Source organism: Leptodactylus fuscus, chromosome 6 (genome assembly GCF_031893055.1).
Source record: "Leptodactylus fuscus isolate aLepFus1 chromosome 6, aLepFus1.hap2, whole genome shotgun sequence".
Classification (NCBI taxonomy): Eukaryota; Metazoa; Chordata; class Amphibia; order Anura; family Leptodactylidae; genus Leptodactylus; species Leptodactylus fuscus.
The window spans coordinates 162,653,646-162,665,520 of NC_134270.1; the positions used below are offsets into that span (position 1 = coordinate 162,653,646).

Below are 11,875 nucleotides of genomic sequence, written 5' to 3' on the forward strand. Positions count from 1 at the left end.
CTAGTCATGCACCGACCGGGGGCCGCAACCACTACTACTGTCCCCTGTTATCAGACAGCTCAGGCTAGGAGAGACTGGTAGTAGGACAGGTATTCTATTGCTCCCTGTTATCAGCCGGCTAAGGAGAGACTGCCTGTAGGACAGCGACATGTTACCTATTGTTCCCTGTTATCAGCCATAGCAGGTTAAGGAGAGGCAGACTAAAGAACAAGTGAATGCAATCTATTGGTAGCTGTTATCAGCCACTTTATCCTCCTGCCCTGTGGTCACTACCGCCGCAGTGAAGGACAGTGGGGGTTGCCGGCCCTTTAAGATGCAGGCCTCTTCATTTCTGCATTATGCATCACCCGACCCGCAGGCTCTTACAATATTCCCCCGAGTGCAGCGATGTCAGTGCAAACGAGGCCTGTGATGGCAGACTGGGGGGCTACACGGACAGGAATGGGAATGGGGGTACTGTATAGAGCCCTCCGATATAGGCCAGAGTTATCTTGCATGCATCCACAGTTGCATCTTGTCTTATACTCTACTCACACCCAGAGCTGCATTCATATATTCCACTACTTGCCACTTGTATCGAGCCCTTGTTCTGCAGGATTCATGCATACTTTGGTGCAGGGAAGTAGAAGAATCGTGAATGCAGCTTTGGAGGTGACTGGAGTAGAGGCCTGTACACATTACAACTCTCACAGCGCACTGTGGCAGATATAGAAAGAACAAAATACAGAAGGAAAGTGTCAAATCCTGAGGTGTCAAATTTCATAAGGTCTGACCTTATGAAAGTAGCGGCACCCACCACAAGGGTCCCGCGAACTGCGGTTATGACCGCACACCGTTACCGAGGTGTCTAAACTTAATATCTAAACCTGAATCTAATAGGCAGGGATCGTGAAGTCTCCTGATGAGTTTTACAGCAAACGAAACGCGCAGAGACTGAGATTAGACTTCTTGTACCGTTAGGAGTTAACAGCTGCTGACTATCCAGGCAGTGACTCCATGTACCGGTCAGGTGCCCTTTTACCTAGGGACAGCGCTACAAATTAAAAGGGAGAGTTGTCTCTGGAACACTGTAAGAGGCAACTTCCCAGGGACTAGATGTCCTGCTGTCATATAGGTGTCCATGAACTGCTTATTTAGTAGCAAGTTTAACCCCATAGTGTTTTGTATGGTCCAGTACTGGGACTCCTAAAGTTATACTAGGGTACTTCACCAAACAGCACTAGTGGAGTTTTGATTGGTGCTCTCTTTTATAGGGAATAATACTGAATTTTAGGACATTTTTAATGTATCAATAAAAGTTATATTTTATTTTTTCTTTTGGGAGGGACACTAAATTGGTTTTGTGTATGCTTTAGTCACCTCTGATCCTAGATAGTGAATTTTTTCTGGAGGTCACTGGAGTGAAAGACATGAGGTCACTGAACATGTTTTTCTGCATTTATAAAATGCCGGGTTCCATTTCCCACAATGCAATGTTGTGCAATACTAAACCAGTAGGGGTCAGCATTGAGATGCACCTTCCTACATCCATCCAGGAAGCCAGGACTGTAAATGCAGCTTTAGTGGTGAATGGAGTAGAACATAAAAACAATATAATAGAAAATGGGGAGACGTCACCTGGAAAAGAACTGAAACGATTGTGTAAAGGGTAACAATTAGAGATGAGCGAACACTGTTCGGATCAGCCGATCCAAACAGCACGCACCCATAGAAATGAATGGAAGCACCTGTGACGCCGGACGCCGGCAAAGTCAGTGTTACAGGTGCATCCATTCATTTCCATGGGTGTGTGCTGTTCGAGGGACAAGGATGCAAATGGAGAGAAAAGCAGAAGAGGAAAAAGACGAAATAATCTATAGGGTAAGACTAGGAGGTCACCCTGTAATCCGGTACTCGCACACACCTCAACCTGCAGCACCCCCGCCCTGTCTGACAGTCTGGTTACTAGGGAAAGACTGGGACAACCAGAGTCCTTAATCCGGGATCTCCCACTCCTCTGCCACCATGATGATCCATCTCCTATACTCCCACCCCCTCTACATGGTTGCTGCACTTCACCTTCCCCTGATGTCCGAGATGCGATTCGGGCACGGGCTCTATTTTTGGCGTTCAGAATGGAAATGGCTGAGCGGAGACTGCTGGGTGTAGGGTTACAGCAGATGTGAAAGCACTAATGCGATGGAATGTGGAACCTGACGCCCCGCTGCCCACCCAGATGGCACCCCAAGTCCTGGAATATGGTAGTATTATATACACATGCCAATCACCCCCAAAACCTCTCCCCACCAATACTCGTAGGGTCCCGCAGCCGGATGTGTGATCGGATACAGATCTGCTGCGGCTAGAAACGGCCTCGCTCCAGCAACAGTGAATGGGAAAAGTGGCTCACCTGTCTTTGATCCATTCACCGCCACTGGAGCGTGACACGTGCAGGGAAAGGTGTGCGACTCGAATTGCACAATAGGCACGTCACGTGACACCTATGGCTGGTATCGGAAATCCAGATCTGCGACCGTCATCGCAACGCACCTTATCACAGTTCCATTATCCACTTATTGCTTAGTAAGAGCAGCGCCCCCCCCTGTAATAGAGGTATGTCTGGGAACTGCAATCTAAGCAATCTCCGTATAGTTATGAGCTGTAGTCTTGTATGTAATGGCCTACACTGGCGTCGTGACCCCACAGCCACACACTAGGACACTGGTACTACATGGTAAATGGTGCAGCGGGCACACACGTTACCCTCATCTAATTACACAAGTCATCAGATTATATCCCTGCCGGTCTGACGCAGTTTCAAGTCTAGGGCATGTGACATTTCCCACTTGTACAACATGTGATGGTGCACACATGGCGAAAAATAATAGACTTGCTGGAAATTTGGGTTAAAACTAACTGGTGCCAATAGGAGGTCTGATCTAGGTGTGCCAATGGGTGCAGCCACACAATTTTAGCAGCCACAAGCCATGACAAAGAGCCAGGAATGTCCTGCGCGGACCTGGGGGCGCCGAGGACAGGAGCAGACACGCAGCTCTGACAGCAGGACTCAGCCTTGCTCTGCCTCGGCTTACTCTAGGAGGAAGCCCTGTGCCCGGCGCTGCCCACATCCTCCATAGCAGGAAGTTACTATATAGGAGGATTCCCCATAATGCACAGCACTGACGGCCAGGGTTTATATCGCTGTGAGCAACGTTTAAAGAGCCCTGCACCAGTAAACATATCCATAAACAACCAATCGGATCAATAAGGACGTGATCATGTGATCAGCAGTATATACATGCCGCATAATCCGGGGCAGGCTCTTACATCAGCAGCTCACCATTATCCAAGACCTCTGCTTGCTGTCAGTGAATACAATCAGTGTCTTTTGCAACCAGAAGTTGGAAAGCTTACAAACTGAAAAGCTAAGGGTTAAGCTCACACCACAAAACCTGTGACGGGACGCCGATGCAGTGCCCGGATGAATGGACCTAAGCAGAAAGGTGTCCCAAGCCACGGACGCTGCGGCTGACCCAGCCACGGATTTCGCTTGACGATAGGGTGTGCTGCTTTTTTTTTACTGAAAAAAAAATCGCTAGCGAAAAAAAAATAAAAAAATTAGAGCGACTCCCATTGAAATGAATGAGAGATGTTTTTGCAGCCGGATTTTGAGGCGTATTCTGCATTTAAATCCGCCTGCAAACATACCCCAATACTTTTCACAACTGCAGATTGGTTACAGATCTCTCTCTTGTCCTGACTATTTGTTACAATGTATCAGTCTGGAGTCCAGAGTTCACAGAGGATTGTCTACACTGGATACCTCTCACAGCTGTGGGTTTGTTATATTTGTATCCAGTCTAGGCAATTCTATGGCCCGGTTTACATCTGCGTTCGGGTTTCCGTTGGGGGTGTCCGCTTGGGGAACCCCCCGTACAGAAACCTATACGCTATAAAAAGCGGTTATCTAAGAAACTAAACAGACCCCATAGACTATAATGGGGTCTGTGTGGTTTCCGCATAAAACATGCAGAGAGGAAAGTCCTACAAACATCCCCACACGTTTCATGCGGAAACCGAGTGGAAACTACACGGACCCCATTATAGTCTATGGGTCCGCGGGTTTCCCAGGTAACTGCTTTTCAATGCGTATAGGTTCCCCAAGTGGACTCCCCCAACGGATATGTTAATGGGGCATTAAAAAAAAAACAGGATACGAGTGATTTGTGTTGCTGAAGCACTTAAAGGGATTTTCCAGACTTACAAATTGATGACCTGTCCTTAGGATAGGTCATCAATCAAAGATTGGTGGAGGTCTGAGACCCAGGCCCCTGCAGACCTAGTGTTTGCACCAGCTCTATGGCATCTTCATACTGAACAAAGCGCTGTATATTGTATAGTAGCTGAGCTTGGTATAGCAGCTCAGCCCCATTTGCTTGGATAGGACTGAGCAGCATTTAGCAGCTCAGGGAGATCATCTATGAGTTTCCCAGGTGTAGGCCCTCTGATAAAGTCTGGAAACCCCCTTTAACTCACAGGTGAAGATCTTATCTGGATACAGCAGTACCAAACCCTCAGCTGTAAACAGAATTAGGGTCTGACAGGTTCATTGACAGCGAGCAACAACCAAGAACACCGTGGAAAAACTAGGAAATTAATCGCAGCAGAAACTACAAAAAGTTGCAAACAGGAAGCAAAGACATAAATCTGTAACTCCCCTTTAAATAACCTCCGTGCAATTCAGGAACCTCAGTGTGAACAAAGACAAGGAAGTCCCAGGAATTCAATGGAGCAGATAAGAATTTACATGAGTACTGCAACACTGTAACGCAACACACACCACTGCCAGGCCCTATACAAAGCAAAGTGGCTGATAACACATAGTAATAGCATGCACGTGAGACAATAGGAAATCTCCACTCTTACATGTAGCCTGTTAGGGGTCCTGGGGCCATAGTGGAGCCTTGTCCTGCTTTCTGCAACACATCCATTACCTCTGCTCGTGCACATCTATCTACAAAACAATTCATCTTGACCTAGTACCTTAATAGCTGAGGGTTTGTTACACTGTATCAGTGTAGGTAAGAGTTCTGCATGCTGTGTGCACAGGGCTGTACAGCACAATGAGGAGAGCATAGCCAATAGATAGGACTGTACCATTACAGGAAACTCCCCCACATGAGGAGAGTCAGTTTACCTGTCCATTGTGACCTCAGGTGTGAACCCCTGGTGACATCAATACAAGGACCATATAAGGGTGTTAGATGGCATGTAAAGGTCAGAGGTCATGTTATGATCTCCGCCAGGTGGTTTATAAAGGTGTGCCAGTGTACACAAGAGTGACAGGATGTTATACAGAGGCTCTGATCTGTATACAGGGACAGGCTGGTATATAGAGATCCTGATCTGTATACAGGGACAGGCTGGTATATAGAGATCCTGATCTGTATATAGAGGTCCTGATCTGTATACAGAGGTCCTGATCTGTATACAGAGGTCCTGATCTGTATACAGGTATAGGCAGTGTGTTATTTAGAGGTCCTGATCTGTATAAAGGGACAAGCTGCTATACAGGGTAATATACAAAAGTCCTAGTCTGTATGCAGGCACAGACTTGAGCACAGGGTGTTATACAGAGGTCCTGATCTGTATGCAGGGACAGGCTGCTATTCAGGGTAATAAAAAAAAAAGTCCTAATCTGTATACAAGGACAGGCTGGCGTACAGGATGTTATACAGAGATCCTGATCTGTATATAGAGACAGGCTGGTGCTCAGGGTGCTATACAGAGGTCCTAATCTGTATATAGGGACAGGCCTGTGCACAATGTGTTATTTAGAGGTCCTGATCTGAATTACAGGGACAAGCTGCTATACATGGTAATATACAGAAGTCCTAGTCTGTATATGGTGACAGGCTGGTGTACAGGACTTTATACAGAGGTCCTAACCTGTATATAGTGACAGGTGGGTGTACAGGGTAATATACAGAAGTCCTGGTCTGAATACAGGGACAGGCCTGTGTGCAGTGTGTTATTTAGAGGTACTGATCTGAATTACAGGGACAAGCTGCTATACAGGGTAATATACAGAGGTCCTAACCTGTATATAGTCACAGGTGGGTGTACATGGTAATATACATTAGTGCTAGTCTGTATACTGGGACAGGCTGTTGTACAGGGTATTATACAGAGGTCCTGATCTGTATACTGGGACAAGCTGCTATACAGGGTAATATACAGAGGTCCTAGTCTGTCAGCAGGCACAGGGTGTTATACAGAGCTCCTAACCTGTATATAGTGACAGGTGGGTGTACAGGGGAATATACATTAGTCCTAGTCTGTCAGCAGGCACAGGCTTGTGCACAGGGTGTTATACAGAGGTCCTGATCTGTATATAGTGACAGGTGGGTGTACAGGGTGTTATACAGAGCTCCTGATCTGTATATAGTGACAGGTGGGTGTACAGGGTATTATACAGAGCTCCTGATCTGTATACTGGGACAAGCTGCTATACAGGGTAATATACAGAGGTCCTAGTCTGTCAGCAGGCACAGGCTTGTGCACAGGGTGTTATACAGAGCTCCTGATCTGTATATAGTGACAGGTGGGTGTACAGGGTGTTATACAGAGCTCCTGATCAGTATACAGGGACAGGCCGGGCGTTACACACAGACAGGACATTATACCACACTCAGATGTTATTTACGGAGTCTGCGGGACCACAACCTCCCCTATAAGGCGCCCTTAATCCCCTGTGTCGTCATGGTGCCCGCAGGGTGACGTCACGGGCTGAGTGTAACAGACAGATCCCGGACTATCGCCCGCGGGCGTCCACCCTTCCCCCCACTGGAGGGCGTCCCCTGCCGTTACCATGGCTGCGGTGGGTGAGGGCCGGGCTCTCCGGTGCTGTTACGGTTCGGTATCGCTGTGCCCCGTAGGCCCGGCGGCGCCTCCACTTCCTCAGGACCTAGGAGTGAACATCCGGGTCAGCGGCTCCCGAGCTCCGGACACGCCTACCGCACTCTCGAGTCAGCCAATCAGAGCGTCTCCTCCCAGCCATCACCAAGTATGGAGAACGTGACGTCACTGACAGGGAGGCGGAGCCAGCGACTGAGCGGGAGAAGGGCGGGGCCAACTGTGTTCATAGTAATGAGAAGGAGACTGACAGTAGTGGAGGAGGGGGGGAAGAATCATCATAATAATAACAATCAATATAATAGCAATAATCATCAATATAATAATCATCATTACCATAATAATAATCAATATAATAATCATTATCATAATGATCACTATAATATAATAATGACTATAATCATCACTATATTATAATCAGAATTACTAGAATAATAATCATCACTAATAATATAATGATAAGTTAATCTATAATGTAATAATATACATAATAATAACCACTATGTTATTATACTCAATATAATGTAATGTAATAATATATATATATATATATATATATATATATATATATATATATAAAATAAACACTATAATATAATAATAACCACCATGGTATACTAATCACTATAATGTAATAATAACCACTACAATAACACAGTCACTATAATCATCCTTATAATAGAATACTAACAATACTAATCATAGTAATATACCTAAATATATAGACTATCTAGAACATAATAAACATAAACTGATTAATATACTTATCACAGTGATAAGAGGACTATGAGGCCAAATAATAAACATAGTATAATTGAGAACCTTAGCCTATGTCAGGGGCCAACATTTATCAATTATAGACAGACAGAAATATTCATTACGATCAGGGACCAGGTATATGAAATAATGTAGTAGTGATAACTGTCATAATACTCAGGGGACAATAATAATAATAGGGGATAGTCATATAATAGGGGACAATGCTACCCAAGTGACAGCCATATAACTCAGAGGCCAATCATGATAGGGGATAGTAATATAATACTCAGGGCTTCTCATAGTACTCATGGGATAGTGACATAAGAGGGGCCAATAATACTCAGGGGACAGCCATATATACTACTCAGAGGCCAATTGTGATAGAAAGGAGATAGCAAAATAAACATAATACTTGGGGTCATATAATACTCAGGGGCCAATCATAATACTCAGGGGATAGTCATATAATATGGACCAATGATACTCATAGGAGAGACATAAAATACTGAGAAAACAATCATGATAAAAGGGGACAGTCATATCCTACCCAGGGGCAAATGAAGATAATACTTGGGATAGTCATATAATATTTGGATATATATATATATATATATATATATAGGCCCAAGTATATATATATATATATATATATATATATATATACATTGATGCGTGTGTGGGGCCATTAAATATAATGGGTCAGTGTGCTACCTGTGAAAAAATGGCGTGCACGTTGACGAAGCACATGTTTGTTTTCATACAGTTTAATACTCAGGGATAGTCATATAATACCCAGGGTCCTATAATAAGACTCAGGGCGTAGTCATGTAATACTCAGGGGCCAATCATAATACTCTGGAGCGCAGGCATAACATGATGCTCCTGGGCCCCAGTGCAAGATCTGTAATAGGGCCAATGCACACGTTTGTGCACGTTTAAATCCTATGCATAATACTAGTGTCTTCTTATGTTGCTGAGTGGCCTTTGGGCCCCCTTGGCCTCCAGGGCCTAGTAGCCATATAATACTCAGGGTCCTATTATAAGACTCAGGAGATAGCCATATAATACTCAGGGCCATAAGATAAAACTCTGAGGACAGTCATATACTGTAATACTCAGGGGCCCATCATAATACTCAAGGGATGGTCATGTCATACTTAGAGATCAATAATAATACTCAAGGGCCAGTTATTTGTAATAATAGTAATGGAGTAGTAGAGTTTGAGTAGTGTGGCTCTAAGGATAACATCCTTAGACATCTTGGAGCATTATAGAGGCAGAATGTCCTTAATTCCTAAATACAGGGGAGTATAAGAGCCCATTCACATGCTAGAACTGGCACTGATTTTTAGGCAGATTCTGCTCTGATTCAGTCTCCAAATCTAGGCCTAGGCCTCTTCATCTGGGCCAAATCAATGGCGGGGAAACTGCGCCAGAATGTCGATGCTCTGCTTCACCATTCCACCATAAGGAGCCAAGAGGGCAGAAAATGAAGAGGAATCTGAGTCAGATATCCACCTCAAATACCTCTTCATCTTTCACCATCTGAACTCAGCCTAAAGGAGTCTTTGGACTGACACACAAGGTTTTGAACAATGGCCCAGATGTCTTTTAGGGTAGTACATATACAAGAGCCGCTCCCATGGAAAGTGGGGGACTCTGATGAATGAATTGCTCAGTTTTGAGCAATAATCTAGAAAATAGATTATTGCTGGGTTTGCAAAATTAAGGTATGTTTTTAGGGTACCCTTTAAAGTATGGATATTGGGATTAACCTGACTGTATTCCAGAAAATCGGTGCAGCATATGAAAAGTCTTCAAGATAGGAGTAGGAGGCTCAGATTATGGAGATTGTTCATTGGTAGATCACGACCTCGGCCCTTGTCCTGTGATGTCTCTACATGTAAAGACACGCTAAATCATCAATAGGTATATACAGATTGGGGAGGAAGGGGGAGTTACAAAAATAAGGCTGCTGCTGCCATTGGGTCATTCCTTCCGTAGCTCACTACTTATTCACCCACTCTCTCCATCTCCAGAGTTTTTTTGTTTTTCTCCCTATCAGTATGTCTTTTGGAGTGTAGGAAGAAACCCACGCAAAAATGGGGAAAACCTACAAACTCCTTGCAGATGTTGTCCTTGGCAGGATTTGAACCCAGGACCCCAGTGCTGCAAGGCTGTAGCAGTAACCACTGAACCACCTTGCTGTCCCATCTCTATTGTTGTTTCGTCCTTTTTTTGCTATTAAAGATGACCCTCATAACTGGCGCTCATGTGGCCTCTACACGACATATTGTATGTCCACCATGCATAGCAATAATTATTATGGACTCCATCTCCAAAATGGTTACTTGGTTGTTCCCACTAAAAGTGACAGAGCCCCCTTAAATGACTGCTCTCGTCTTTTTCATTACTGATCTCTAACAGAATTGAGCAGCCCTTCTTCTTGTCCAAAGGTCTGTCCTGTTACTTTTAAGACAGGTTATTGACTCTAGATTTTAAGGACACATTGATCCAGGGTTTTTATACTGACTGCCAGATTTGAAGTCGGGAAGGAATTTTTCCCCCTGAAATAGGGCAATTGGCATGAGCCTCATGGGGTTTTTTGCCTTCCCCTGGATCAACACTGTAGGGATTGTAGGGTTATAGGTTGGACTTGATGGACTGATGTCTTCATCCAACCTCATCTACTTTGTAACTATGTAACTTGCCTGCTCTTCCAGCAGTCTAGAGCTGACCATACACTGCCATTACCTAGTAGGCTGACACTGATTCCTCCCAACTCCCATACACATGCATACCTGGCTTGAAAGACCATGCACGTGTCTTCAGTGGGGAGATCAGTAAACAATTGCCAAACACTTCTGGTGGCGGCTTTTCTCCATTGAAAACAAAGGGTCAGCTTGAAAAATTCAACATGGTCAATCCTTCATTCTCCCAACATTTTGTGATTGTGATTTGGTTCGGTTGACTTTGATCTTGTAGATAATGTAGGTGGGTCAGTGGCGGAAATACCGCCATAGCAGCAGAGGCAGCTGCCACAGGGCCCAGTGACAGCCACTACCGCTGCTATCATTATATTTGGGGGTCTTTTCGGACCCCCGAGTATAATGATTGGCGGACCGGGAGAGGTAAGAAACATAAAAAACACTGTTACTTACCTCTCCACGATCCATGCAGACTTCGGCCTAGTCGTCTGACGTCTCATGACCCCGGCTTGCGTCCCGGGTCATGTGACGTCTGACGTAATTGAAGATTGACTACTTCGGAGGCCAACAGCGTAGGAGACGGGAGATAGGTGAGTAACAGAGCTTTTTTAAAATGTTTTTCTCCCCCTGGGTCTCCAATTAGTATACTCTGGGGTCTGAAAAGACCCCAGAGTATAATAATTGTTTATGGGTGTCCATAGTGGGACATAATACTGTGTGCAGGGGCCACTATGGGGGATAATACTGTGTGCAGGGGCCACTATGGGGGATAATACTGTGTGCAGGGGCCACTATGGGGTATAATACTGTGTGAAGGGGCCACTATGGGGCATAATAGAGCACGCAGGAATGCGTAGGAGGGGGTCGGTTGAGGTCTTCGGTGTCGGTCGGCGAAGGGGGGGCCCCATATCAAACGTTCGCCACGGGGCCCCGCCATTCCTAGTTACGCCACTGGGGTGGGTATAGGGATAACAGTTGTATCTGGGACCCCTTGTAAAGTGGTTGGTCTGGATGGTGTAGACCTTTAAACAGAATCTAGTGGCAATTGGTGACATGAGAACTGAAGAATTATATTCACAAGGAGGCAATGAGCTTGGCAGTTACCTTGATCTCAGATAGACTTCGCTGACATCTTCTTCAGCACCACCTAAGTGTCACAGCACAGCTTTAAGTCTATAGCTTGAGCTATGTTCACATCTGTGCAGGGCTCTTTGTTGTGTGGGTGCTTCGGGGGACCAGAACAACGCAGAACCAGACAGCTAAAACAGCATTTATCTACGACATTGCCGCGCAGGACTTTTCTCACCACTGATTTCAGCCGGTTTCTGCAGGCGCAGTCTCCAATGGAGACTCCAGACAAAAAGCCTCCCATTGATTTTAACTGGTTCCACGTGGAAAACGGAACCCATTCAAGTCAGTGGGAGTCTTTTTTTCAGCGCTGATTCCCAAGTTATCATGCCAGAATCAGCGCCAACTTCCTCCATGTGTATGCTCCCCAATAGTGCTGCCGATCA

General features: G+C 45.3%; 1 protein-coding gene across 2 annotated transcripts in view; it reads right to left on the reverse strand.

Moving 5' to 3' along the window:
* CAPZB (capping actin protein of muscle Z-line subunit beta) overlaps positions 1 to 6,997 on the reverse strand; it is a 31,762-nt gene extending 24,765 nt beyond the window's left edge. For both annotated transcript variants that reach the window (XM_075277880.1, XM_075277879.1), the window contains exon 1: positions 6,850 to 6,997. In XM_075277880.1, coding sequence (XP_075133981.1) covers positions 6,850 to 6,852 — 3 coding nt within the window. In that variant the 5' untranslated portion in view covers positions 6,853 to 6,997. The remainder of the gene's footprint in view (positions 1 to 6,849) is intronic.
* Between the last annotated feature and the right edge of the window lie 4,878 nt (positions 6,998 to 11,875).